Here is a 26018-nt window from a genome sequence, read left to right on the forward strand (position 1 = left end):
ACACTCTTGCAGTTTAAATCTAGATTAAAGACCCATCTCTTTAACCTGGCTTACACATAACACACTAACACGCTTCTAATATCCAAATCCGTTATAGGGATTTTTAGGCTGCATTAATTAGGTAAACCGGAACCGGGAACACTTCCCATAACACCCGATGTATATGCTACATCGTTAGAAGAATGGCATCTACGCTAATATTAGTCTGTTTCTCTCTTATTCCGAGGTCACCGTAGCCACCAGATCCAGTCTGTATCCAAGTCAGAGGGTCACTGCAGTCACCCGGATCCAGTACGTATCCAAACCAGATGCTGGATCATCACCTAGAGAGGACCTCTACAGCCCTGAATGTTAGCGGAGACCAGGACAACTAGATGAGCCCCGGATACAGATCCCCTGTAAAGACCTTGTCTCAGACGGCCACCAGGACAAGACCACAGGAACCAGTTGAGTCCTCTGCACAATCTGACTTTGCTGCAGCCTGGAATTGAACGGCTGGTTTCATCTGGTCAGAGGAGAACTGGCCCCCGACTGAGCCTGGTTTCTCCCAAGGTTTTTTCTCCATTCTGTCACCGATGGAGTTTTGGTTCCTTGCTGCTGTCGCCTCTGGCTTGCTTAGTTGGGGAGTTCATTTATAGCGATATCGTTGACCAGAATGCACAGATACTATTTAAACTGAACTGAGCTGGATGATGACATCACTGAATTCAATGATGAACTGCCTTTAACTGAAAATTGAGTGTTTACTATTCTCGTTTTGCATTATTGATACACAGTTTTACTATTTAATACTGTAAAGTGCTTGCTTTGACAATCTGTATTGTTAAAAGCGCTATATAAATAAAGGTTACTTGACTTGATTTCTAAATTTTAAGTTCCATTGTTTAAAAAATGCTTTGACGACTGAGGTTTTGACTTTTTTTGTAGGATACGATATGGGATGTGTTGACACGTTATAGAAACGAAAATGGTGTGTAAAATTGAATTTTAAGATTAAGAAATAGATGATAAAGAATTAACTTTTTGGAGCTGATATAGTGAGGTGTGAGGCTGGAACTTGGGAGATTGTGATCTTTGTTGGAGCCTGGTGATTCTGTGACAATTACAGTAATAGTAATAGTAATAAAAAGGCATCTTAAAAACGTGGTTCATGTGATTCTCACATGAGCTGGAGCATCTGTTTTAAGGGCTTTTGTGACTTGGGTGTCTGACGCTTTCATGTGATTCATTTATGCGACATTCGTTCATCAGCACAGATCTGGTCCATTGTGTTTTTTGAAAACCAAAGTCACTGCACCCGTTTACCGAGAAATTTTGGAGCACTTCATGCTTCCTTCTGCTGACCAGCTTTTTGAAGATGCTGATTTCATTTTCCAGCAGGATTTGACACCTGCCCACACAGCCAAAAACACCAAAAGTTGGTTAAATGACCATGGTTTTGGTGTGCTTGACTGGCCAGAAAACTCACCAGACCTGAACCCCATAGATTCTCTATATATGTATTGTCAATGTCGTCAGTAATAGGGGTATTGTCAAGATGAAAATGAGAAACAAGAGACCAAAAAATGCAGATGAGCTGAAGGCCATTGTCAAAGAAACCTGGGCTTCCAGACCACCTCAGCAGTGCCACAAACTGATCACCTCCATGCCAGGCCGAATTGAGGCAGTAATTAAAGCAAAAAGAGCCCCTACCAACTATTGAGTACATGTACAGTAAATGGACATACTTTCCAGAAGGCCAACAATTCACTAAAAATGTTTTTTTTTTTTATTGGTCTTATGACGTATTCTAATTTGTTGAGGTTTTTGTTAAATGTGAGCCAAAATCATCACAATTAAAAGAACCAAAGACTAAACTACTTTAGCTGTGTGCACTGAATTTATTTAGTACACGAGTTTCACAGTTTGAGTTAAATTACTGAAATGAACTTTTCCACAACATTATAATTTATTGAGATGCACCTATCTATCTATCTATAAATTTTTTTTATAAAATTAATAAAAATGAGCTAGAGTAACAATTTGGGAACATTGTCATAGCTTTATTTCATTTGAATTTGTGAATGGAGGTTGACATTCATTTGTGTTGTAGAACATGCTCTGTATGACTTCACGCTGAACGTGTTGCAAGTGATGAACTATATATTTTTTGTTTCTCCTTGTAATAAAAAAAACAAAACAAGGTTTTGTATATTTGAGACCAGTGTGTGCTGATCACAAAATGTTCCAACCATGCACACAGAACAGTGGTGAATGCGTTTTTCATATTCATATATTTAGATTTCCTTTCATATACAAATCTACTTTGAACAAAACATGGAAGGACACAATCAATCATTGTGATTGAATGGTTGAAAACCCACAAATGTGTCAGCGTTCATGTAGCTCAAAGTACATGATACCAAATGTAACGCAAATAATGAAACTAAAATCCACTAGCACAAATAATAATAAGCAAAGTCAAGTGAAAAGTACAAATATCTGAAATTTCAGGTAATAAAACAAGGAATGAAGTAAAACTGTACAAAACAGGAATTACTAATTAATAAAACCTCAAAAATGACCAGTAGCTGAACTAAAAAACTTGCAAAGTTGCAAAGACAAACTAATTGTATTCTTTTAGAGGTGAAACTGTTGTGGAGAGATGAGGCTCATTTAAGGTTCGTTTGAGAAGGCAAATAAAAAAAAAAAAGATTTCACATGCATATTTGTGCTGATCTTGTAGGTACTGATGCCACCTCATGCTTAGGGATTTCCAAAATTATCAAGTTGCAACTTTCTTTTTACAAGGTTTGTTTGGCTCAAGAGGGACACAAGCTGATTTGGTACATGGTCGTCTCTTGTCCGGTTCTTTTTCCCATGAAAAATCCAGTGGAAAATCATTTTACATACGCTGTGGTCTCGTAATCCATGTCAAACACTGCAGTTTTCAAAACTGTGGTTAGAAAAAGGTGCAACAAAAGATGCAAACTCATGCTTTGGTCAGACCTTCTGGTCTCCGGTTCAGTCCGGGTGTCATGTAGTTTTTTTTCCTGTAATGCACATGCCAGTCAATAAACCACTGAAAAACCAAGGCCTGCCTTCAGCTGCGTTACATGTAACTACAGTGTGTGATGTCGAGCCACTGTTAAGCATCACTGGAAGTTCAGAAAGTCAGAGATTTTCTGCAGCGTTTGTGCAGCTCATTAGACAAAAAAAAAAAAAACAAAGTCAGTCATCCCTAGACAACGTGTGTTTAGGACTAAAGCGTGAATGCTGTCCAAGTAAACATGCTGAAAAGGTTTTATCTTCTCTAAAGTCAATTATGGGTAATGTGTTTATGAAATTACTGACTTAAGGCAAAGTTCCTTAGAATTCATTCGTAGTTCATTTGCGAATCTCAACAAAGGCACTCTGTCTTTGAGAAACATCTGTAAAGTGGCACTGACGCATCACGGCACCCCCACGTGGTCAAACCCTGTAGTGTTTATGGTGGTGAAGTGTGTCTAGTGTCTTACTAAACAATCAGCGGGTTTCCAGAGACTGTAGAGGGTTTGTTAGGCCCTGCTTCTCCTCTGTCCGAATGATCTGCCGGCTGACATCTGCGACGAGGTGTGTACGCATTGAGCCAATGGGACAGAAATCTCCAAAAACAAACATCTCAAGTGACTTCAGCTTGAACACGCTGCATTGGGGCCACAGTGCTAGCGGGCTACAGCGCTGACGCAGCGGTTAGCCTTTGTGCCCTGACGTCTCTCTCTGCTCAGCGAGGATCTCCGTCAGACGAGACCAAGTCAAACTGATGCAGAGACCCAGAAGAGCTCAGAGCTTTGGTAAAACTCTCGTCCCCTACATCGGTGGTTCCTCTTCCATGGGTTCATCCTCCATCCTGAGTAGAAATACAACCAAGATGGTCATATGACAGAACCAAAGGACAGGTGGAAGGAAGAAAGCAGGGAAAGCGGTTGTACCTTTTCTCCAATGCTGCGACAGATAAAGAAGCCATTGCTGTCACCGTCTCATTCTCCTCGGAGTCGCCTCTCTGAGCTTCCAGCAGAGACAAACCCACGCTGGACGCGACCCGCTGGACACACCGCCAGTACTGACCTTAACACAGAGAACAGGACACATAATCAACACTACAGGAAGCTTCAGCTCCAGCGTCAGATCAGCTCGACTGTCCTCCAGTTTGAAAAAACAAGCACAATTCAAACAGTTTTTCGATCAGTCGATCACGGCTTTGATCCCCAGGGTTCTGAGAACATGTACAGCTTATCTCGATTGCAGTGCAAACCGTTCTGGATTATGGTCTCTATATAAAATAAAAAGTATTTACACAGAGAAGCCTTGTACCTTACATGTGCAATGATAATAAAGTTGAATCTAATCTCATCTAATCTAATCTAATCTAAGAGGTCAGTAAGTGATTCTATCACACTAGCCTCTAGCGCAGTATTTAATCGTGTTTTGCCCTGTAGACTTCCTTTGTATGATGTTCTTGAAAAAACCTGAATGACTCACTGTGATTTTCTAGGACTTTCTCTATGGAGCGGACAGCGTTTTCATTAGGTCTCTGCTTCAGGACGTCTGCTGAGAGCGGCTCTATCTGTTCAACACACACAGACACATGCAATCAAAGTCACAAATCTATCTGTAACAAGTCGCCTTATGTAAATGAAAACTTACAAAGCAAACGATGATGGGAACTCATTTTACCTCTATTCCCAGCAGCGCTGAGACGCAGGCCTCGGAGGCGTCGCATATGGCCCTGAGGTCATGACCTCCCTCCAGCGCCAGCACCACTCGACCCCCGGCTAACCCCATCAGCTGTTTAGTCAGGTGACCCAAACCTGTCACAAAACCATGTTGGTGGCTTTAACTGAAACGATCCAAACTACAAATACAACTAGACACAAGTGAGTTCAGGTCTCTTGTTCACAGTAAAGAGGTGGCGCTTACATCTGGAGGTGAGTTTATATCCTCCCAATGGAGGAGGGTGTCCTTCCACCGCGTCAAACCCTGCCGACACCAGCACCAGATCTGGAGCAAACTCGTTAGCGATCGGCATAACTACCGTCCTGTGAGATCAAGCGTTCACAGAGACAATATGAGCGACACAACTAAACATGACTGCAGGTTATTTATGGGACAGACAGACATTGTGCATTGTCTTTAGCCTGGCGCAAAATATTACACTTTTTAAAAAAATTGCCTGCATACAATTTCTGAAACTATGGCTCTTAAAATCTACAAATAAAACATTAAGCATCTCTTGCAAAAGCAAACACTCTTTTTATCCCACAAAGGATTTTAACCCATATAAAAATGGTGTTTTTGCATAAAAGCTCTACACACAAATGATTAGCCATTTACACGCCAAACTACACACAGATATGGCAAATGGAAAACAGTACTATCTTGTGTCTTTTGTTCAGTGGAGTTTGTCAAAGCACTCACATGTACAAGTGCAAAAATACACTGTATATACAGTAAGTATGCACAACCAATGAACTTTACAGTTATTGAACTGGACTGTTGTTGTTACTGCCGGGGTCTGTTCTTCATATGTGGATTACTCCATTAGCTAGATTTTATTGTTGGCGATTTTACATGATCCAGGATTGTTTGGTTCTTCGAAGCTCATCCTGGAGTTGTTGTCATAGCAACAGGTCCACTAGCTCAAACCTGCTTGGGAGCAGCTTATTTCACGAAAACAGGATTAGTTTATACTGAAAGTCTGTCCCAGCCACTGCTACTTTCTTACAAGTGCACCATACTGAACCAGAAAAAAAAAAAATTGGTAAAAATAATATTATTAACAAAATAAATTGGTAACACTTTACAATAAGGTTCATTAGTTAACATGAGCCAATTACTTCTACAGAATTTATTAATCTTAGTAAATGTTAATTTCAACATTTACTAATGAATTATTAAAATCAAAAGTTGTGCTAGTTAACAATTAGTCAATGCACTGTGAACTAAGAGTGAATAAGTGAATTTTCATTAACTAACATTAACAAAGATTAACAAATCCTGTAATAAAAGTATTGTTCATGTTAGGTAATACAATTAAAAATAATAAAAACAAAAATAAAATTTACTAAAATATTTTGAAAATGATTAAAATGTTGCATAATCTATAATAACAGACACAGCCAATTTTACTCACTGTGAGATTTATTCGTGAAGGAATAATTTTATTGCAGTCAGGCACATGACGTACAGTTCGTCTGAGCCGTGCATTCACTGGAGCGATAAACTTTTATTTACCACTGGTTTAGAAAGGTCTGTCTAATGCAGAGAACTGTGGTGATTTTACATTCTTTTCACAGCTCACATCTTACTGGATGCTGTTCAACAGTCAAAATCAGATTCTGTCCTTAAAACCACAAAGAGCAAGAACGAACGACTGCTCAACAAACACAACAACTTGTGTGTGTGTGTGTGCGTGTGTGTGTGTGTGTGTGAGCGAGAGGGTCATGTATTTAAACACTAAATCACCTCCTGAAGTCTTAATGCATCAGTCACACTCACAAACAGCTGACCGCCGATGAACAGATCTGATGAAGTGAAGAGGACTGACGAGCAAATGTGTTTGATGAGAGACGCTTTTACCTGAAGGCAGCGAGGTATTCTGCGTCTCCCATCGGTGGATCCAGACCTCCAGTAAACGCCATGTTGACATTGAAACTGACTCCTGGCCCACTTCCCACCTGTTCAAAAAGAAGTGCTGCACAAGTAAGGAAAAAATCTAACTTCCCACAATCCACTCACTCATATCATCGCATTACCTCTTCAGGAGCGCCACTGCCCGGAAAGAAATTACCATCGTCATATCGATGAAGTGAAATGTACAGAACTCTGGGATCATCGTAGAATGCTTGTTGTGTTCCGTTGCCATGATGAACGTCCTGAATGTGGTTTAAGAAAAATTATTAAATGTTAAACAGAAAGAAAAGAAAATACAGAAGTGCCAAAGTCTTCAAAATGAACTCACCCAATCAACAATCAGAATTTTGCTGACATTGAGTCTTTGCTGTAGGAGTTTAGCTGCTATGGCAACAGAGTTAAAGTAACAGAAACCCCTGTGATTGGACGAGAGCACCAAAGTTACAGGAGTAAAGGAAGAAAGCACAGAACGACAAACAGAGAGACGCGTCTCACATGGGCGTGCTCTCCTCTGCGTGGTGTCCTGGCGGCCGGACCACAGCGAAACCGTTCTGCATTAGGGGTGAGACACACCGCTCCACGTCAATCAAATAATACACACAGACATACAGATAAACATAAAGAGAGGAAGACGGTGGCAGACGGTGACCTTCAGCTCTCCTGATGCCACTTTGAAGACGAGTTCGACCACAGAACCAACGGCCAGACGTGCTGCGCTCGACGAGTGAACTTCATTCCAGACCGTGTCACTGTCCACTCACAGACAAGAAACCAGAAACCTTCCTTATATGCTCTACAAACAAGGAAGAGATTGATGAGACACACTTCATTTCATTCTACTCACCCCAATGCCGCCACACGGCAACCTGACGAACATGGAGATGACAGAACCTGAGCCAGACAGAGAGAGGACGATTTATCAGAGATGCTTCGACACTACAGAGTCTGTATCTGTCTGAGTTTAGCTCCAACTCCAATGAAACGCACCTAAAGCAGCTAATCAAAGTCTAAATAGGTATACTAGAAACTCCCAGGCCGGTGTTTTGGAGCTGGTTGGAGCTAAACTCTGCACAACAGCAGCTCTCCAGGACTGAGCTTGGACACCCCTGGAGTAAATGATGACAGGATCTTCATTTTGACTTGGAAATGACTTACTGTCCAGTTTCTGCCGTAGTGGGTTGGTCCCATACAACATGACATGAGCTTCAGAATGAACCGTCTGCAGTTCCTCTAATGTGGCTTTTCTCCCACGGATACACTGAAAATACAGGACAGAGAGAGTGACTAGAGCAGGAGTGCGCCCCCTGCTGACATCATGAGAGGAGTACTACCCGCAGCTCAGCGCCTGAAGTAAATAAAACACCAGGGTCCAAAACCAGCACTCACCAGTGAAAAGCAGCTCTATTATTAGCAAGTGCAGCACAACGCAGCATTTGAATCAAACTTTAAGGATGACAATCTTAAACTCACGTAAGAGACTCAGATAAAAATGTGTTTTTGAACAACTATTTATATAAAAATTGACCATCAGAAGATTTTTCCTGAACTTTGTGGAAAATTCATCACATTTAAATAGCAAAACAAATTTTACAATGCGTCTGGATGTTTTTGTTTCAGTGACAGAGATTGATTCAGCTCAAGCATCAAGCTGTTCATCAGAAAACGACAAATAACTCCAATATTACAGAAGAAAAAAAAAATACAACGATTTATTTTTAAGGTAAATGATGGCCATTAAGAAATATTCTTGGCCAGTAAATTTCACCTTTGACAGGTGTGACCAAAGATTACTCCTGGACCCTTACAGTACAAACAGGAGTGTTGTTAGTGTTCACGCGGCTGGTGACTCATGTTACTCAGATGTGTCCCACCTCACACTGGCTGCGCAGGCCCGTCTCCTGCAGCCGAGACCAGATGCTCTGGATGCGTCCGGCGTGTTCGGGGTGTGTGTTTGTGTTTCCACACATGCACTGGTGCTTCTGCATGAGAGAGTCATACACCAGACCTAGAGAAAAATGCACAAGGCACATGCAGAAACTTTAACTGGAGCGTTCATCCTTGTGAATTCTGTTTTAAAGTCACAGAGAGGACAGGTGTGACACACCTGTGGTAAAGTGAGCTTTGGAAGGCTGTTCCTGCGGACTGATGAAGGAGGCAGATGCAGGAGATGATTGGGCTCTGGACAGAGGACGGTGCCCTGGGAAACTGACCGATGCACCGGCTGCCTCCATGGACGCCTGGTAGTTTCTGAGCTGATGGATCCTCTGCTGCTCCAGTAGAAGGGCCTGCTGCTCACACACACACACACACACACACACACACACACACACACACACACACACACGCACACACACGAACACAAACAAACTTGAATTTCTATCTCCCAACAACCATAAACATTCAAAATTACAAACTGTATTTAAAATTCACCCAATACAACAAAGTTGCACATACCCTGTTTATTCAGATCAATCTGTAACGTTATTAAATAATTGTTAAATGTCCAGATATGTGATGTGTTCTGTTGTTGCTGTTACTAGTAGTATCAGGTTTGCAGTAACTTCTGATCAGGCATTAAAAACAGCTACCAGCAGCGAAGGGAGACACAGCGGAGTGTTTGTAGGAACTCTTTAGTAATCACAGGATGAATGGGCAATAAACAATCAATAAATTAATTAATTAATTAATTAACTAAAACAACCTTTAATCGTAAGAGAATACCATCAGATACAAAAAAACAACTTTACTCACTTGTTGAGTCTGGTTTTCATCCTCCGTGCTGAAATCTTTTTTTAATGCCTGATCAGAAGTTACTGCGAACCTGATACTACTAGTTGCATCAACAACAACAGAACACATCACATATCTGGACATTAAACACTTATTTAATAACGTTACAGATTGATCTGAATAAACAGGGTATGTGCAACTTTGGTGTGGAGACTGCATGGTCTAAATTGGGTGTGTCTGATTAGGGAGACAGGGCAGGTTTGGGAAGCACTGATATAAATCATAATGTGATTTTGTAGAACTTGAATGTCTTCACATCAAGGACCCAATCATGGAACAATGCACAGTACAAGCACAGCGTTGAGCTTCTTGAGTTTGTTCAGTAAGGAGCGTTTTGATTGGTGTATTAAAAGCTCACCGCGATTGGCTGAACGGAACATCCTCCAAAAAAATATATTTATGAATCTTAACCTGTCAGGAAGGCCCCAAAAATACCGCACACAAATTTAAAGCAGTCCATGCACGTGTGACTATTTGCAAATGCAGATTCTATGATCCATAAACACTCATCATCATTCATAAATGTGTGATGGAAATTAATTCAAGAACCTGATATATACATATTTGTGTAAACATTTTACATTTATTTAGGTAAGATGCATTTGTGTGAGCATTTGGGGAAATATTTATGCTTTTACTTGTGTATTTATGAATTGTGTTTTTAATTTATGAATCAGGATTTTGTAAATGTAAATTGTGTTGTGCATTTATGAATTTTGTTTTGTAAATGTATTATTTTTGAGGCTGATCTGGCTTCATAACAATAACCACAAGAGGGCGACACAAACAGCAAACACAGCATCTCTCCCATTGGTTCTCCTTGAGCTCTAGGTGTCTCGCACCTGTTTGAAGAGCAGCTCTTGTTCTTCCTGTCCCTGCTCCTCTGTGAGATCAGGGGGTTCCTGTTTAATGGGGAGGTTCATGGGAAGTGTTTCCGTCTGTGTGGCATCCTGCTGCTCTCGGAGCTCTTCCTCCGTCTCTTCTGGGTGGCTCTGGTGCTGCCGATCACAGGGTTTACTCAACATCTAACAGACATACAGAGCAAAGACGATAAATCCTAATAAATCATTGTTTCAGGGTAGGGCTTGGTGGTATATCAAGTTTGTACGATATATCAGTATATTCTTTATAAGCAATATGGTATGAAGCAATACAGTTTATATAGATATACAGTAGTTTGATATGAGCGCATCGGAAAAATAGTGGACGAGACGGAGTGAGCTGCTGCAGGGCAAGTGTATAATCCATTTGGTCCTAAACATGAGACATGCTTTATATTAAGGGCTTTAAAATAATTGGCAAGATATAGCATAAAAAATACAGAGGTATGATTTTTTGGCCATATCGTCCAGCCCTATTTCAGGGTACACTGTTGTTGCTGAAAACGTATATTGAGTTTATTAGTCATTTTTCTGATGCTTTTGTCAAAAACAACTCACATTGCATGTTATCATTCCCTGGGAATCAAACCCATGACCTTGGAGTGATTCACCATTTTACACTTTTTAACCATGCTTTCTATAACAGTAAAGAAATTCTTTCCTAAAACACACAAAAAATCTACTCTCCATTCATCAATACAGAGAAACTTGAATTGACTCGATATTATACTAGATATAACATTAGATTCTAAACGCATAAGACTAAATTCAATTTGATGCTTTTATTCAAAGTGACCTGCAGTGCACTCAAGGTGCCAAAGCCAAGCTGAACTACCATCGTCACAGTCTGCTGCCGTTGCCCAAATCAAAGGCCTGTCTGTATCGAGGTGGCCAGGCCAGAGAAAATTATTGATGTCAGAGCCTCCTTTGTTGCCTCATCTTTATCTTTTCTTCCAAACAAGCGTTTATTTTTTTCTTCCTTCTGAACGTGAGGAACTCCAGAGTGAGACGCTTCCAGCTGGAGACCATCTGATGTTCCCTCTACCCTCTGGTACCTCTGAGGTCTGGGGGGCAAGTCTTTGGGGGAACCTGGAGAAGTTTTTGCAGAGCGCAAACTTCTGTAGACATCCCCTGACTTTTGTGCTTTTTTCAGTTGCTTATAAAGAGGAGTCACATATACATGGCTAAAGTCTGAAAAGTCCAGTCACTGTACAGGAAGGGTTCAATGTACAAACTGGGCTACAAGCTAATGATGTAAAACTAGCATGTATGTACAACCCAGCTGTATAGATTGTGTTTTTAGAGGAACCACCAGCAGTTCAACAAGGTTTCACGCGTGGAAATTCACTAAAAAACCTACCGTCGGGTCAAATGAGAAGTTTTGAGTCACTGAAATAAGGTCATAGATGGAAAACGGTCCACATACAGAAACTTTCACCCCTCAGACATTTGTTCACAAGACTGTCAAACCTGGAGCTGGGAGTGTCTACAAGAACATAGAGAGCTGGTTGAACAAGCAGTGTCTTTGCACATGAATGGAAGAAGGGAACCTGGATGCTGGATTTCAGAGATGGTTCCAGCTAGATTTTTGCTTCAAAATGATGTCAAAATCATCTTGTTTACTCACTCACAGAAAAAAATAAATTGATTTAAATTTTCTAAGACACTTTTTGTTTCAAAAGGTTTGATTCACACCTGAGAAGACAAAGACCCACATAATGAGCCTTTCAGGCAGGTGAGAATTGGTCACTGACCGAGAGGGTCGATTGAGAGTTACAAGAAAGAGAAGTGAGGACAAAAACAGTAAATATGATAGCAGTGATATATTTTACACACTGTTTGTAGTTTATTTAGAATATATTGAGTAATTATCCCGGACAAGGGGCAATGGGGTGGTGCGTGAATTATTCTAATATTCTGAAATTTGAGATTCACTTGCGAGTGCAATTAAACAGTTTATTAGGAACAATCAAAGCTGAATTTTTAGCATCATTACTCCAGTCACACGATTCTTCAGAAATTATTCTAATATTCTGAAAAAAACTTTTTTGATAAATCCAGGCCCAAAAGGCTGAGACCAGAAGTGCGTAAGCAATAGAAGAAAATAAAGTCTGCTTTGTTAACAGCGGGACTGGCTTTGAATTCGTTGGAGTAGATGAAAAAAAAAGCTGCTACAAAAAATGAAATTAATTGTTTTTATTTATCATCATGTGTGCTTTTTTGATAAATTGAAAGAACAGCATTGTTTGTAACCTTTATTGTATTAATTGTTTTTATTTATCATCATGTGTGTGCTAAATAAAAGTTATAATACCTACTCAAAGCACTTAAACCGTATAGTGTATATTGTTACAGTTGGAGTAAGATTGGAGTAATGATGCTAAAAATTTAGCTTTGATCAAACAAACGCCACAATTTAGCTTTGATCACAGAAAAGTAAATTAAATTTTAAAATACATTCAAATAGAAAGCAGTTCTTTTAAATATTAAAAATATTTCACAATATTACTGCTTTGGCAAACTGGTATTGACTGGCATCGTGTAATGTTGAAATATATAAACGAACATCACATAACTAGCATTTCCAAAGTGTATATTGTTTATGTGCTCTCAAAATAAAAAAAAAATGATAAAAAGAACTGCATTATTAACATTATTGTGATGGTCACTGATACTAGTAGTACAGTAGAACATGTAGATGATGTGAACGAAACTTCATAATGTTTCACTTGATTATACATTTAGTCTGGAATTATAGTTTGGAAAAAGCGCATCTTCTTGGGGTGAATTATGTCTTATTTCTCTCAGTGCGAAGCAAACAGTAAAAAAAAACAAAAAAAAAAAACACTTGAACAGTCTCACTGCCTTGTTTTCTGTGGTATGGGCTTTTAAACGCCGCGAGCTTCAGGTGGAACATTATAATGTCAAAAGCGCACTCGGCGCGTGGGCGCGGTCGCATTAGATGTAATGAAGGGAGATGTGAAAGACAGACATCACGTTGTTTTCATATGGATTACTTTATCACAGAATATTTGTTTAGTTTAAAAGTAGACATGTCAAGCTTTCTATAGATCTATCTCTCATGTCTCTGTGTTGAGTATTCACTGAGTTACAGTTAATTTTAATGACGCGTTTCTAAATGAAGATCACCGCAGACCAAGGCTGCAGACAGCGCTCCTTGTTTATTTTCTTTATTTTGTAAATGCACAAAGTTTTGTTGTTATGTGTGTATACAAATAAAAGTAGACCCTTTACAGATTTGATTGATGTATTGCTCTTATCTGTGCGATCAAAACTGAAAGTGTAATTTAAGTTCTTTTCGGGGTTATCAGAAGAAAATGCCTCAACACGTGTATATGTGTGAATCGACTTCAGAGGGTTAAATACACAGACACGCAGAGACTCGATGGGAGAAGCATCACACTCTAGTACCTGTATTCCACACACAAGAAGAGATAGCTTCAACCCCTAATTATATGCCCCTGATCCAGCTGATCCAGTTATTTAGGCTTATTTGAGAACTACATACTATGTGTGTTGAAGCAAGAAATAAACTCTGCAGGGTGACTGTGGCTCTCCAGGAACGAGTTTTGCACCCCTGCTGTAGAGCACCACTGAACAAGCCCGTTTTGCTGATATGAAACATTGACCTTACATGACCTCATCTGGCAACGTCTTATGTTCGGCGAGACTCGAAACTCAGCCCAGATCCTCAGCCATCAACATACCATCATGTGCTGGTAAAATATCTGTTTCCTTGCATCATTCCCCATTAACCACATGAGCCGAACAACAGCAGACAGACCTAACGGGACATTATTATATCCCATCCACCTGAGATATTCCCTGTCATATTAGGGATAGGGTGAAGAAACTGATGTCTGACCTTGTTGATGTGGAGCTGCTGGAAGTGCTGCTTGTGTTTCTCCAGGAACTGCTGGTGCTGCTGTTGGACCACAAGCTGCTGCAGCGCTTGTCCACTCTGGGGCAGAGGAGCCGACTGTGTGCGGCCCAGCGTCCGGTGCTGACGCAGCTTCTGCAGTGGACCCACTCCCATACCTGCAACAACAGACATTCCTCATGAACACGTGCATGTGGGCGCCAGGATACACTCACCATGGCTGGGTCTCAGTTCAGTTTCCAAAACCGCTTGACACTGAAACACCCTGTAAAATACGTTCAGAGTTCTCCTCAGACGTCACAGACGTCCATGCGTGGCTGAGCTGGCAGATGAAGACGGCTTTGGGTCTTGCAGGTCTCTGCACCCGTTTGATCAGGTTCATTGTTTCACTTCCTGCTCCCATTCAGATAATTAGAGGCGTATTCTTCTGGGCCTGTGGGAGCGCGAGTGAATCCAGCTGGTGCTGGCATGAAGACAGACCCGCAGCGCCCCATCGCTCCGCCTGGCACACGTGTTCCTGACCTCCTGCCGCGAGTGATTTCGAACACTGATCTAATTTACAGAGGGACCCCTGACTCGGGCCGAACCTCAGCGCTGTTATGGGCAGAGGACTGTTCACACATTTCAAGGTTTATGTAACGCTTTGACAGTGGCCCTGGGAAATGCTCCACGATTGGAGCCAGTAGCTATTACGCAAATAAAAATGTTTGTAATGGCCTGCACACTGTTACTAAACCAGGACAGAGACTCAAAGAACTCAGATTTCTACTCACCTGCGGCCAAAGGACTCGATGGGGCTGATTGCTCCAGAAGGACCATGTGCTGCAGCAGTGCATTGTGGGAGTTTGCAGTGTCCGAATTCCCAAGAAATGATGGCAGGTGAGAGGCGACCAGGAACGGAGCGCTTATGGGTAAACCGGTCACAGACAAATGCTCACTGTCCGGCTGGGTAGACATCACCTTGTTGAAGAAGCAACAAAATAAAACTGAGCCTTTTCCAAAGCATCACATGACGAAGCAAAAGGAAGATGAGTGCTGACCAGACACAATCAAAACTGTCCAGAGCTCCTAACCAGGATGTCAAATACAGGTCGATTATAACTGTTTCTCACACGCAGATCAGATCAGTACGGTATTAACTGTGAATGTTACAGTCTAATTACTATGTTTATGTTCCAGTATAAATATCTAAACATCCTTTAAAAACTACTTTAATTAAAAGGCAAAACTAACTCAAATCAGACAACTTCAGAGAATCTGTCTTGAATTAAGAGCATTTTTTTAACCCCTTGTAAAAACTGTGGTAATAGCACAAGCTCGGTTAGATCTGTACACTCACGTTGTTGGTGGCAGTGGCCGGCAGACCCAGGGTGATGTTGGGTAGTGAAGGAGAAGTGTAGAGAGACAGCTGACTGACCGAGCCGTCCTGACCAGCCGGCCTGTGAGACGACTGGAGCACACAATCACAACACTTTTAGCAGATGCTTTTATTGAAAGCGACTTAAAATTGATGAACATAAGCAATTTACCACAGAGTCAACAGTATTCATAGTGTAGAATGCCAGGTTTATTAGAAAGCTAGACTAGGAAACAAACTAAAGCAGAGATGAAATGTAGAGAAAGAGGAATTGTGTCTGTGTGTGTGTGTGTGTGCATGTGTGTGTGTGTTAGAGGTCTGCAAGGCTTTAAACTGAAGCCTGAACCCGGGCCATACCAGAGTTTTACTTTAACTACAAACCTGAAACCCGAGAGTAGTTCGGGACCCGTCGGGCTCGGGTCGAGAAGCAGACCTGTAGTGTCACACAGACACACACACACACCCCAAACTAGCCTCACCTCAGTCACACTAACGCCATTCTCGCATAGGTTTCCGTGTGAGCTGTTGTTTGGGGAACTGGGTCCTGAACCAGGAGCGCTGCTACACGCCGAATCTATGGACCGTCAGAAGAAGAGACAGAGTTTGTCTGTGTGAAAACAGTCACGTGTCCATGCCAGCAAACACGAGTGCGTCTCCTGCATCACCTGCCGTGTCCAGAGAGCGTTTCTTGAGCGTGCTGATGGGACTGTCTTTGCGGCGCAGTAATGGGCTGCTCCTCCGCTCCGACACCTTCTGCTTCAGACGCGAACGCAGCTTCAGGTTCGGTTCAGACGCTGCAATGAAAGACACAACGACAGGAAGCTGTTTTCATGTGCTGCCCCACTTTATGTAGAAACTGTGACTAGTGTTTCAATCAGAATGAAGTTTGCAGCTGCTCCATGAGTGAAGATGCTAGTGATACTAGAGTTACTAGCGGGAGATTCTGTAGGCCTCACCACAGAACAAACACAAGCGTCATTACTGGAACCCAGTTTCACAAGAGCAAAGTAATGATGGCAGACTACCCACAATGCTTCAGTACACTCTCACATTATTCTCCATCACAGATGTAGTGTATTTATCTATGATTCCTGGCACCGATTCATGAGGATTGGTAAGTTACTATGAGCACTTCCACATAGGTTTTGTTGTCTTTATTTGCACATTGTCAGACACTTTTTGACGAAACAGCATTTTTCTTTTATGAACAGCAGCAGATGCAATGCAGAGCAGCAGCAACTAACGCCTCTTCTTCACCACAGAATGGCTCAGAGCGTGACGTCTGCCATATTCTCTCATTTGATTTTTGTTTAAGATGACAATGAACTGCACACGTCAGACGTCACTCTGCGCGCTCTCCATCCTGCAGTAGATTTACCTCCGTTTGGCATCTTTAAATCAAAAATCTCAGCATTACAAGAAAAGGTTGATTCATTCGGCTGTTGTCTCGCTCTCTATTCATTCAGTTATTACTGGAAATGATGCTTGTGGCTCTGTGAAATAAGGGTGGCTCCTAACAAACGGCTTTCCATTAACATAAGCAAATTCCCCAAAATCGTCACTAGATGGGAAAAGTGCAGAGAATGAATCGGTTATTGAGGAGAGCTGCTGCTCTGGGACGAGACATCTGATCACTTCCACCTACAGGAGGGTTTCATCTCATGTCATGTAGGCATATCACACGTCTGTCTGTCTGTGGCATATCACACGCACACTGTTTAGCTGCAATCACATGTTGGGAAAGTTCATTTTGCTGTAGGACAGAAACATATGAAGCTGAAAATATGCCACCTACAGCCACAACTAAACTCAAGTTATTGAGGATCTACAGCAATGAAACATCAAGACTGAATCAAACTAAATCTGCTGCAGCTCTCGATCCTGGAGCCCAAACACACTCTTCTCAGTCTGACTGATCCAGTCTCCACACACACACACACACAAACACACACACACACACACAAACACACACACACACCTCTTGCCAAACTCATGGCAGCATGCCAGAATGCGCTAATGCAGGCCAGAGTAAACTGTGGCTCATATCCAGCGCCGGGCTTGAGTCAACAGCATCGCACCGGCTTCACCACTAAGTGAATAATAATATGGTACAAGCAGCGCTCAGAGACGGCTTCCTCTGAAGGGTTAGGATCTTTTCACGCCAAAAGTCTCGCAAGATAACAATCTCACCAAAGCAGAGCTGCTATTTCTGTCAATTTGCAGAAGGACTGATGATAACCCGTGAAGTGAAGCACCTGTTTTGCGCAGTGGAAAGTCATCTTTGGAGTTGTATATGCCCATTGCAGGATGGTTGTAGGTACTAACGCTGGTCTGAGGAGGGGAGCCCTGATCCAAAGAACTGTGCTGAGTTTTCCTGCACAGAAAAAGACACGCAGAGAAAATAGAAAAGCAGTAATTAAAACACAAGCGATGGGAAAAACATGATGAACTGATACGGGCCACAGTCTCTCCAGCTTTAACATCAGAATAAAGATCAGCAGCGTGAATCATTGTAATTATGCACTACAGTGAGGAGGCTTAGGGTTACGCAACCCATCCTGACACATGGGCTGCAGGTTCGAATCTCATTTCCCCTCCATTTGCCCCATCTGTTCTCAGCTGCCTGACACACTGTCAAAAAGTCCATGAGAGAAAGGATTTCAAGCTGAAAAGTGTTGTTATATTTAGACACCACAAATGTTGCTGGATCTGGTTAGAGTAAATACACAGGTCTGGTTAACTATTTGTCACTCTGACTGATGTTTTCATCCACTAGAGCTTGAATAACTAACATAAAATGTTCTTTTATCAGAAGTTGCGCTGAGTGTGACGTTTCTTACCCGCACCAGTAGCGTGGGTTGTTGGAGATGCAGTGGTTGAGACTGCGCTGAGCGAGTGTTTTCTTTTTATTCAGAACAAACTCCTGCAGACGCATCTTCACCTCTGTACTGGCCACCGCACCTGTTCACAGCGGAGCGCAGGATTTACCAAAGCTCCCCGTCAGAGAGAGTCAGCCGTAATTCCTGATCACAGCTTTGTTAACATTTCAAACATTAAAAGGATTCTCTTAGAAGTAACACAGTGAAAAACAGACTGGGACGCATAATGAACTCACTCTCCTGGCCACGTTCTTTGTTCTTGAGGAGCTGGAGCTTCTGCTCCCGCTGCTGTTTCTCCAGCTCCTGCTCCAGCCGGTGCTGCTCCATCTTCCTCTGGTGCTCCAGCAGCTCCTGCTGATGCCTGAGGGCCAGAAGCTCCTGCTGATGCTGGTGAGAGAAACACACACACAGGTTAACAGCTGGTTGGTGCGGCTAGCGCTTAAAGCTGAGGGACAATATTTGTCGGGTGTTAGAATCAAACTCTTGACGCATCAGCATTGAGCCGCTCAGCTCAGGTGACCCCAGACTGAACCTGCGATGTGTGCCTGTCACATGTCTACAAATCCATACAACAAAGGTTGTCCGGTTAGGTTCCTTCACACAGCAGTGTTGTGTTTCTTGGTAATCTGCACGTTAACATAAAGACACACACACAGAGTAGCTGTCGTGCTGGGCTTCTTTTCTAGTGCATTAGTTTACTGGCAGAACATACCAACTATTCACACTGTGTGGGGGAATCCTAAACTGAACCATTGACTACACTAACGAAAATGCTATTGCGAGTCCTGAAAATTTACGAGTGCTTGAGTTTGCTTAGAGAATGCTGTTGCCACTGCTGCAAACTCCCATATCTACAAATAATTATTTGAAAAATATAATTTACCTGCAGCCAGTAGGCCCCTCCCTGGTGTAGGCCCCTGGGCTTCAGCCCGTTAAAGCCTGTGTGTTAATGTGCCCCTGACCAACAGTCTTGATTTTAATCATCATCCGATCACAAGATGAACAGCTGATAACAGTTAGTGGTGATTGACTGGTGCATCCATATAATACACAGAGGACTGTTGAGGCACACAATAAAGCCTCAAGTTTATTGCATTGATCCCTCATTTTCTTCTGCAGATTTTGCTGTCCTGAAAGGAGGAGTCAGTGTCTAGATGCCCCACAAAAATCTGTCACAACACATGCACTGACCAGCAGAACCCACAGCCGGGTCAGTCCACCAATAAACACTAGTGTGTGTACAATGGACCAAGAACATAACTGTGGGCTGCCCAAATGCTTCCCAACTCGTGGAGTCAACAAAATGGAGCGTCCAAAGCACTCAGCACAAGATTTAATTCATTGAACTGGACATCAGCCATCTTTTCTCTTCTTTGAGGGCATTCTGTGCTCAGCAGCGGTGGACTGAATTGCCAGTAACATTTACAGTAAGGCCCTTCACAACCTCTGTCACCTGTGCAACAAATCCATAATGAGTGGCTATATCTCACTAGATATTTAAAAGACGGAGAGACCTGTGTATATATATATATATATTTTTTAAATACAGAAAATTGAATAGAAGTCGAAATGTCAACCAAAACATTTTCAAAACAAATATCAAGGAAGGAATTTAATTTCACTATTATATTCAAAGCTGACACTTCAAAGTTTACTATTCAATAATCAGAATTACTCATTACTTATGATAATAGAGATAATAGAGCTCAAACATTAAAACAAAAACAGAAATATTAAGAATATTATATATATATATATACACATAGCAATTTATACATTTAAATATATATATATATATATCTATCTATATATATATATATAGATATATATATATTTAAATGTATAAATTGCTTGCTTCATTCCAAATCTGAGGACATTGTCTCTAAAATTGTGCATTTTATGAAACATTTTGTGAGACCATGTCATGTGTGTTTTTAGAGAAGGCTAATAAAAGGCTAACAAAAAACGTATGGCCCTCTGTAAGCTCTCCTGCGTGCTGTCTCCCTAACCCTAACCCTACTTTTTAAGGCATTTAAGAGTCTTCATGATAAAAATTTGATACAACTAAATTGAAGACTTGAAGGACCCACGGGAACCCTGTGTTTAAGATACCCCATTCAGCAGGGCAGTGATGCATTTTGGGAGACCGACTGGAGAATACAGTAGCCCCGGGACGTCGGGCTAGCGATTTTGCAAGCCCTGGAACCTGAGGTGAAGAATCAGTGCTGATCGTTGGTTAACTCTCGACAGACACGCACACTCTTGAGCTTTAACACTACAGTCCTGACCTTCATGTGTTCCTGTAACTGGGCCTCATGTTGGCGCGAGAGCTGTTCGTGTTTCCGCTGGAACTCCGCGATGAGGATCTGCCGCTGCACCTGCTGCTTGTGTTTGAGCGCCAGCATCTCTTGCTGCAGCTGCTGCTCTCGGCGGGTCGAGTCCAGCGTCTGCGTCTGCTCCACGCGCAGGTCCATGGGGATGGCGGCAGGAGGAACCCTCGCAGGCAGAGCAGAACTAAGCTCAACTGCAGAAACAAGACAAAAAAAAACACATTGACGAGACGAGTGCAGAGACACGGGCTCTAACAGGCCCAAAGCTGGAGAGATACAAGACTGACATCAGATCAGTGTGACTCGGCCACTGATAAATGACCACAGCTTCTTATAAAGCAACAACCAGCGGAAACTGTCTGGAGCTTGAAGTGAGTGACCCGCAGGACACACGGTAACACACACTCACACACTCACACACACACTCACACACACACCCAAACACGCAAACACACACAAACACTCACACACTCACACACACAAACTCACACACACCCAAACACGCAAACACACACAAACACTCACACACTCACACACACAAACTCACACACACCCAAACACGCAAACACACACAAACAAACACACACACACACACAAACACTCACACACACACACTCACACAAGACGTCAAAATCATCACTGGCTGCTTGTACTGTAACAGCTCGTTATTTTTCAAGCTCAGAGACTATTAGGAAATTAAAGACATGGCATTTTTTTAAAATTTAGCTTTCATTTTCAAATAACTAAGATGCAGTACAAGTTCAGATCAGAGCCGTGCAGAAACACACAACCCACAGCAGACATGCGTCCTGTAAGCAAACACGCACAAAAAAACAACAACACTACAATGACTTGAGTGATGTGTTCGTGTGTTTATCTCGTCATGATGACTTCATGCTTGAGCAGCATTACAGAAAACTACTGACAAACAAGCTGCAGCACAATCACAAATCATCTTCAATTACACGTGGATAGAGACTAAGCAGAGGTTCGGTTAGTAGCTTTACCTCTACGCACACAGGGTAAAAACCACTAAAAACAGAAAAACACATTCAAGATACAAAGTCATAGGCACACGTCACATGCAGACTGAAGTTGAGCTTACCACATGCCTCTGCAGCACGAGCAGGTCTGTGTGTGTGTGTGTGTGTGTGTGTGTCTGTGGCGCAGCTCCTGTCTGCCTCCGCTGCAGTCGCTCTCTAACTAACGCTGCTCTGTCAGCGCTCAGACTCTCTCGGACTCTGATGACGTCACAAGGCCGTCCCAGAGACAACATTGACATGCTTTATTTTCATCTGGAATCCTCATCTACTGCTGGCACAGGTGCGCACACACACACAATCACAGAGACAGCGTGTTTTGCGTGGAACCAGCAGTCCTGCATACGTTTCGCTGCTACAACAGCTAAAATAATGCTGCCTTCATGTGCTTCATGTGGAGTTATCATAACTACAAGTTTCCTAGTTGGGAATAGGGAAACTCAGATAATTTTGATACTTGAGTTTACGAGTTGGGAAGCCATCAACTTTAAACATGGCGGAGCAGAGAAATTTTTATGTATATAAATAACTATTTAATGCAAACTATATGTATTGTACACGTTTACAACAGCATTTATTTGACCAAAAATTTGCCATTGTCAGCAAGCTGAATATCTAAATAGTGTGGTGAATGTTTATATGGTTAACAATGAATGGGATGCTACAATTTATTCAAAATATGTTATATATTGACTAAATATCCTTTATACATTTTGGCTTAAATAGGATTTCCCAAATAAAAGAGCAAGAATGACCTCATTAATTGGCCGTCCTCCGTGATTCCTATTTTTTTCTGACAACGAAGCACATGAACACAACAAACTCGCAGAAGTGGGAAGAAGGAAATTTCCAATAACATGTGAGGCAGCATGAAATGCTTCCCCTTACCAATCAACATTGATACAGAACCCATCTTGTTGCTTTCCAGTTACGTAAACTCTCTCCTGCATTCAGACACGTTCAGTGCACACATTGATGGGTATGGAGCAGGTAGACAAAATGCTGCCAAGAGCAGAGCGTCCAGACAGACTTTGATAAGCTCTCAACTAGGGCTGTGAGATTAATCGAAATCGAATCACAATTTGCGAATCGCAAAGCCTGTGATTTGGATGAGATATTACTCTGTTCCAGAGCATATGCATGCCTGCCAGCCTTGAGTGGCAGCCTTACTAACCAATAGAGTGAGCGCACCTCCGTTCTCCCCAATCAGCACTGCTCTAGCCAACTGCGTAAACGCCCACCATTAAAAAAAAAATAAAAAAACCAAAGTGGGAGAGAGAGTGGGATTATGGCATCTGCAGGGTCAAACTGAAAGTTAGGCAAATTAAAACTAAAGAAAAACGTATGTGACTTAAGCTTAGAAATGACAGACAACAAACAAAAAAGGTAATTTGCAAGAGCTGCGTCACAACGCATATCATGAGCTCCCTTATCGGTTCTGCTTTCAATACTGGAGAACATAAGATACATTCTTAGTAGGGCTAAACGATTTTGAAAAATAATCTAATTGCGATTGATTTTTTTTACCAATATTGCAATTGCGATTTAATATGCAATTAGATCATTGGGTGATTTATAAATGAGTAAAAGTACTTTAAAATCAATCCTTAATGTAACTGGAAGCCAGTGTAAGGACCTAAGGACTGGTGTGATATGCTCAGATTTTCTGGTTCTAGTCAGAATTCTGGCAGCAGCGTTCTAGATGAGCTGCAGCTGTCTAATGGTCTTCTTGTGAAGGCCGGTGAGGAGACCATTACAATAGTCCACCCTGCTGGTGATAAAGGCATGAACAAGTATTGCAATGTTTTTTAGATGATAGTATGCTGATTTAGTTGACATGACTACTGAAACTAAGGTCTGTCTCCAGAATCACACCAAGATTCCTGACTTGATTTTTAGGTGTTTGTCCCCTTGAGTCAAGGTATGCATTCACCTTGAGAACTTCATCTTTGTTTCCAAATGCAATGACTTCAGTTTTTTCCTTGTAAAACTGAATAAAATCATCACACATCCAACTGTTAATTTCATCAATGCATTGGGCAGAGGTAATCAATGGGGCTGTAGTCATTTGGCGATAAGGCTAGGTAAATCTGTGTATCATCAGCATAGCTGTGATTTGGTTCTTTCTCATTATTTGACTTAGTGGGAGCATATACATGCTAAACAAGAGCGGTGCAAGAATTGAGCCTTGTGGGACTCCGCATGTCATGGATGTCCACTTAGACTTATGCTCTCCTAGACTCACATAATAACCTCTCCCTTCTAAGTATGACCTGAACCATTTGATTACCATCCCAGAAAGCCCGACCCAGTTTTCCAGTCTCTCTAGTAGTATGTTATGATCGACAGTGTCAAACACAGCACTGAGATCTAGTAGTACCAGCACTGATATTTTGCCAGAATCAGAATTTAAGCGAATATCATTTATTTTCTTAATGAATGCTGTCTCTGAGCTGTTGTAATGCGGTCGGAAACCAGATTGAAAATTGTCCAGGTATCCATTTGAGTTTAAGTATTTGTTCAGCTGATTAAAAACTACCTTGTCTATAATTTAGCCTATAAAAGGAAGATTAGATATTGGTCTATAATTGCTCAAAATGGTGTTAATCAAGATTGCTCTTTTTCAGAAGGGGTTTAACAACTGCAGGTTTCAGGGAGTTTGGAAAAGTCTATTTCTTCCAAAATTTGACTATTAATTGCTACAAAAATATAATTAGTATCTTCTTGTTGATATTGCGGCAAAATGTGTCTGACCTCTGCATAACTTGAGGATGTGCTAATCGCCTTCCTGATATTAATGATCTTCTCAGAAAAGAAGGAAGCACACTTATTGCTCTCTGAGAGCAGTTCATTGTGAATCTGACTTGGGGCGGGAGGGGGTTTTGTCAGTCTCTCAACAGTAGCAAAAAGAGTGCGAGTGTTAAGTTACTGTTTATAAGGTTTGAGAAGAAACTCTGTCTAGCTGTGGCTAGTTCCATATTGAAAGCATTCGTCTTCCGCCTAATCCGCTCAGCTTTTCTGCATTGTCTTTTCATACTCCGTACTTCTGTTGATTTTCTCCAAGCTGATTTCTGTCTTCCAGTCTTCTTACTGACTATTACAGGAGCAATATCATCAATAACTTTCTTAACTTTTGAGTTAAAGGAATCAAGGAGAAGATCCACAGAATCTGCAGAAATGGTTGGTGTTAGAGATATAGCCTCCATAAATAGCACACTAATGTTCTCGTTAATGCATCTCTTTCTGACAGAGACAGAGTTGATCAGAGAGTGCTACGTCCTTAATAACAATGGATGAAATGTTTAGACCCCTACTGATGATTAAATCTAGAGTGTATTCTCGACTGTGTGTGGGTTAATGCACATGCTGAATCAGGACAAAAGTGTTTAAAACAGTTATAATTTCTTATGCAGATTTGTTTTCTGCATTATCTATGTGAATATTAAAATCCCCTCCAATAGCAAAATAGTCAAACTCTGAGGAAATCATTGATAACATTTCTGTGGATTCTTCAACAAAGGCTGGAGAGTATTTTGGAGGCCTGTAAATAGTGATAAACAGAATGCGTGGAGCACCTTTCAACACAATCCCTAGATATTCAAAAGACAATTACTGACCAAATGACACTTGTTTACATTGAGAGACATCTTTAAATAGAGCAGCTACACCTCCACCTCTCCTAACAGTCCTGCACACACTCATGAAAGTAAAGTTAGGAGGGACTGTTACATTGAGGACTGTTGCACTGCAACTGTCTTTTGGCCATGTTTCATTTAGAAACTTAAAATCCAGATTGTCTGTGGTTATTAAAGGGTTAGTTCACCCAAATATTAAAATTATGTCATTAATGACTCACCCTCATGTCGTTCCAAACCCGTAAGACCTCCGTTCATCTTCGGAACACAGTTTAAGATATTTTAGATTTAGTCCGAGAGCTTTCAGTCCCTCCATTGAGAATGTATGTACGGTATACTGTCCACGTCCAGAAAGGTAATAAAAACATCATCAAAGTAGTCCATGTGACATCAGAGGGTCCGTTGGAATTTATAGAAGCATCGAAAATACATTTTGTTCCAAAAATAACAAAAATTACGACTTTATTCTGCTTTTTCTTCTCTTCCGGGTCTGTTGTGAACGCGACTGCTGTGACCTGTTGACGTACGACGCTGCTGACGTGTTTTCTGGTGCG

General features: G+C 41.6%; 1 protein-coding gene across 3 annotated transcripts in view; it reads right to left on the bottom strand.

The window, feature by feature from the left end:
• Positions 1-2021: 2021 nt before the first annotated feature.
• Positions 2022-26018, bottom strand: part of LOC109077462 (histone deacetylase 4-like) — a 48644-nt gene continuing 24647 nt past the window's right edge. For 2 of the 3 annotated variants that reach the window (XM_042759038.1, XM_042759036.1), the window contains 24 exons: positions 20748-20983; positions 18696-18846; positions 18421-18541; positions 17836-17954; positions 16246-16374; positions 16060-16154; positions 15563-15673; positions 14997-15183; positions 14209-14381; positions 10284-10466; positions 8756-8939; positions 8523-8656; positions 7807-7909; positions 7496-7542; positions 7301-7408; positions 7147-7202; positions 6980-7067; positions 6774-6893; positions 6598-6695; positions 4939-5057; positions 4696-4829; positions 4501-4585; positions 3951-4086; positions 2022-3868 (listed from right to left, as the gene is read on the bottom strand). In XM_042759038.1, coding sequence (XP_042614972.1) covers positions 3829-3868; positions 3951-4086; positions 4501-4585; positions 4696-4829; positions 4939-5057; positions 6598-6695; positions 6774-6893; positions 6980-7067; positions 7147-7202; positions 7301-7408; positions 7496-7542; positions 7807-7909; positions 8523-8656; positions 8756-8939; positions 10284-10466; positions 14209-14381; positions 14997-15183; positions 15563-15673; positions 16060-16154; positions 16246-16374; positions 17836-17954; positions 18421-18541; positions 18696-18846; positions 20748-20983 — 2957 coding nt within the window. In that variant the 3' untranslated portion in view covers positions 2022-3828. The remainder of the gene's footprint in view (positions 3869-3950; positions 4087-4500; positions 4586-4695; positions 4830-4938; positions 5058-6597; positions 6696-6773; positions 6894-6979; positions 7068-7146; positions 7203-7300; positions 7409-7495; positions 7543-7806; positions 7910-8522; positions 8657-8755; positions 8940-10283; positions 10467-14208; positions 14382-14996; positions 15184-15562; positions 15674-16059; positions 16155-16245; positions 16375-17835; positions 17955-18420; positions 18542-18695; positions 18847-20747; positions 20984-26018) is intronic. The other variant, XM_042759037.1, reaches the window with a different exon arrangement.

This window comes from Cyprinus carpio, chromosome A6 (genome assembly GCF_018340385.1).
Source record: "Cyprinus carpio isolate SPL01 chromosome A6, ASM1834038v1, whole genome shotgun sequence".
In the NCBI taxonomy this organism is placed as follows: domain Eukaryota; kingdom Metazoa; phylum Chordata; class Actinopteri; order Cypriniformes; family Cyprinidae; genus Cyprinus; species Cyprinus carpio.